Here is a 2,732-nt window from a genome sequence, read left to right as displayed (position 1 = left end):
ATAAAGCGTCGTATAATAGGAGGTCTCAATCTGGGCCGGCTTTGGGCTGTGCTTATAGAAAGTCCTAGCCCGAGTCCACCCGGGAGATATGGCCGACCCACCCTGACCCTCTTCCGGACCGGGTCACCGGGCCGGGCTGCCCATGCCCAGATTTAGGACCCGGACGCAATACGGAAACATCTCCGAGGACCAAACCGCAAAACTCCCCTCCCCTCCCCGTCGGCCAAGGAAGACGATAAAGCATCGGAAGTCTCCTCCCACGGCGCCGAGTCAAACAAACCTCCCCAATTCCATCCCCATTCCCCAAAATTTTCCCCACCGGCCCAAATCCGATCCGCCGTTGACGCCAGCCATGGCCGCCGCCCGCCGCGTCCTGCTGCTCCTCCTCGCCGCCGCCGCCGCGGCCCTCCTCGCGGCGCCCCCTGCGGCCGCCGCGCGCCCCTGCGGCCGCGCGCAGACGCTGCTCATCTCCTTCTCCTCCTTCTCCCGCCCCAACCCGGACCCGGCCGACCCCTCGCCGCTCACCACCACCGTCGTCACCGTCCTCCGCGTCCGCCGCCTCGGCCCGCACCGCTTCCACGCCCACGACCAGAACCACCTCCAGATCCGCCGCCCCGCCGAGCCCCTCCCCGCCGCCGTCGCCACCCCCGACGCCGCCTCCTCCTTCCAGGAGCGCGCCAAGGACATCCTCGTCGTCGTCTCGGGCCTGCTCTTCGGCTTCGGCTGCGGCGCCCTCACCGCCGCCTCCATGTACCTCCTCTGGTCCCTCGTCGCCTCCGCCGGCGCCGCCAGCCCCTACGAGGAGCTCTACAGCGACGACGACGTGTCGGACGACGACGACGCCTCCGACAGCCCCAAGAAGGCCGGCTACGTCATCATCCACGGCGCCGAGGACGTCGTCGCCGCCGCCGGTAAGAACTAACTAGGGCCGGGCCTTGCCGTCGCCGGCAGGCAGATGATTCGGGCTGCATAACTACATGGAATTGTGGAGTACTCTTATTACTACATTCGCACCTATGATATCGTGTTGCGCCTGTCTACCGTTCTATATGTGTGTGATTGGGGAGGAGAAATTGTGAAGAATGTGATTCCTATCTGTTCTTACATATATATGGTCAATCTCATGCCCATACATGATTATGTATCCATCCGTAAGCATGAAACTTGTTGGTTTCTGCTGCCTAGTAAAAATTGCAACATGTAAACAACCTGTGGTGAATTGTGGTAAGCTGTTTGTGCAGTTGCCGTCGCCGAATATGCAGAATTTTCACCCCTCACAGGGGTATCGTATCAGTCGAGTGATGTGTCTATGTCGACGGGATCGGGGCCCGGCGTAGATAATCCTGGAGTGATCGGTCATTTGTCTGCATAGCGACACCTCATATAGTCATGTTTGTATCATTTCCCACTAAAACCTGATCCCTGAGGGCAACTCCGGAACCTCCTTGGCTGTATGCATGGCTTCCAATTAGGCAAAGTTAGGTGCAGTGCACCGACTATCTAACGCTATGGTTTCTAGTAATAAACTGATTTCTGATCCCCTTGAATTCCTCCACTCCACTACTTAATCACGGAACCTACTCCTGAAATGAAAATTTATGAAATGTGAGCTCTTGGATGGCTCCATTTCTTCTCTGTACCCCTGACCCATATTAATAACGTTATGGCACCGACATTCTAACACATTGGTTCCTAAGTAATAGACTGATTTCTGATCCCCTTGAATTTACCCCTGACCACACTGTTGCACCTGTCTAATGTTCTCTATGTGTATGGTCTGGGACAAGAAATTGTATATGTGCTTTCTATCTGTTCTTGCATATGGTCATTTTCAAACTGAAGCATGCGTAGTATCCATCCTGAAGCATGGGACCTGTTGGATTCTGTCTGCTGGTTCTTACCTATGGTGAAACGTAGTAAGCTGTTTGTGCAGTTGTGCAGAAATTGGGGCGTAATGTAGATCATCCTGGAGTGATCAGTCATGTGTCTGCATAGTGACACCACACGCAGTTATGTTTGTATCATTTCTAACTGAAACTTGTCCTGTGAGGGTGACTCTGGAACCTCCTTGGCAGCTGCATGGCTTTGAATTAGGTAACGTTAGGTGCAGTGCATGCGAGGCCGATAATCTAACGCTAAGATTCCTGGTAATAAACTGCATTCGGTTGCCCCCCTTGAACCCTTGAAATTTTGTGAACGGTGAACTCTTAGATGGCTCCAGTTCTTGTCGTTACTACCTATGGGTCACCTTTAGTAGCTCCCCGCCTAGTCTTATCTATATGAACTGGATTCATTTTGCCGAGGGCAAGCAACTGATTTGGGATGAACGATTGCATATAATTGTGCAGTGCATGCTGTTCATTCCTACAGCCTGGGCAGTTGGGGATTTTTTCTAGTATGTGTTGTTACATAGTCAAAGTTGAACAGAAAACAATGCCTCGACCGGATTGGTTTGTGGTATTTAGCAAAGCTGTAACATGTTATGACGTCGGATAATTAATTTTTAGCCTAGCAGTTTGTTTGTGTAGTTGTGATGAATTAATGCGCAGAATTTTCTACCATGTTTTTTGTTCTTTGAAATTGAATTTTCTCCCATGTTGGTGTTGGGCAGTTTAGTCCATTTTCGGGGGATGTGTTGCGATCGTTGCTGGAATATGTTGTGACCTCTCTTGCAGCGTAGACTAGTTTGAACTAGTAGACAAGTTGTGATGGCATTGGGTCGACACATATAC

At 52.2% G+C, this 2,732-nt stretch overlaps 1 protein-coding gene across 1 annotated transcript; it reads left to right on the top strand.

The window, feature by feature from the left end:
• The first annotated feature begins 290 nt into the window (after nucleotides 1-290).
• LOC119292323 lies at nucleotides 291-1,223 on the top strand. The gene has a single exon (XM_037571172.1). The coding sequence runs from the start codon at nucleotides 353-355 to the stop codon at nucleotides 920-922; it is 570 nt and encodes a 189-aa protein (XP_037427069.1). The 5' UTR covers nucleotides 291-352; the 3' UTR covers nucleotides 923-1,223.
• Nucleotides 1,224-2,732: the final 1,509 nt, after the last annotated feature.

The sequence above is a fragment of the Triticum dicoccoides genome, chromosome 4B (genome assembly GCF_002162155.2).
Source record: "Triticum dicoccoides isolate Atlit2015 ecotype Zavitan chromosome 4B, WEW_v2.0, whole genome shotgun sequence".
Lineage (NCBI taxonomy): Eukaryota > Viridiplantae > Streptophyta > Magnoliopsida > Poales > Poaceae > Triticum > Triticum dicoccoides.
This window is presented reverse-complemented; position numbering and strand designations above follow the sequence as displayed.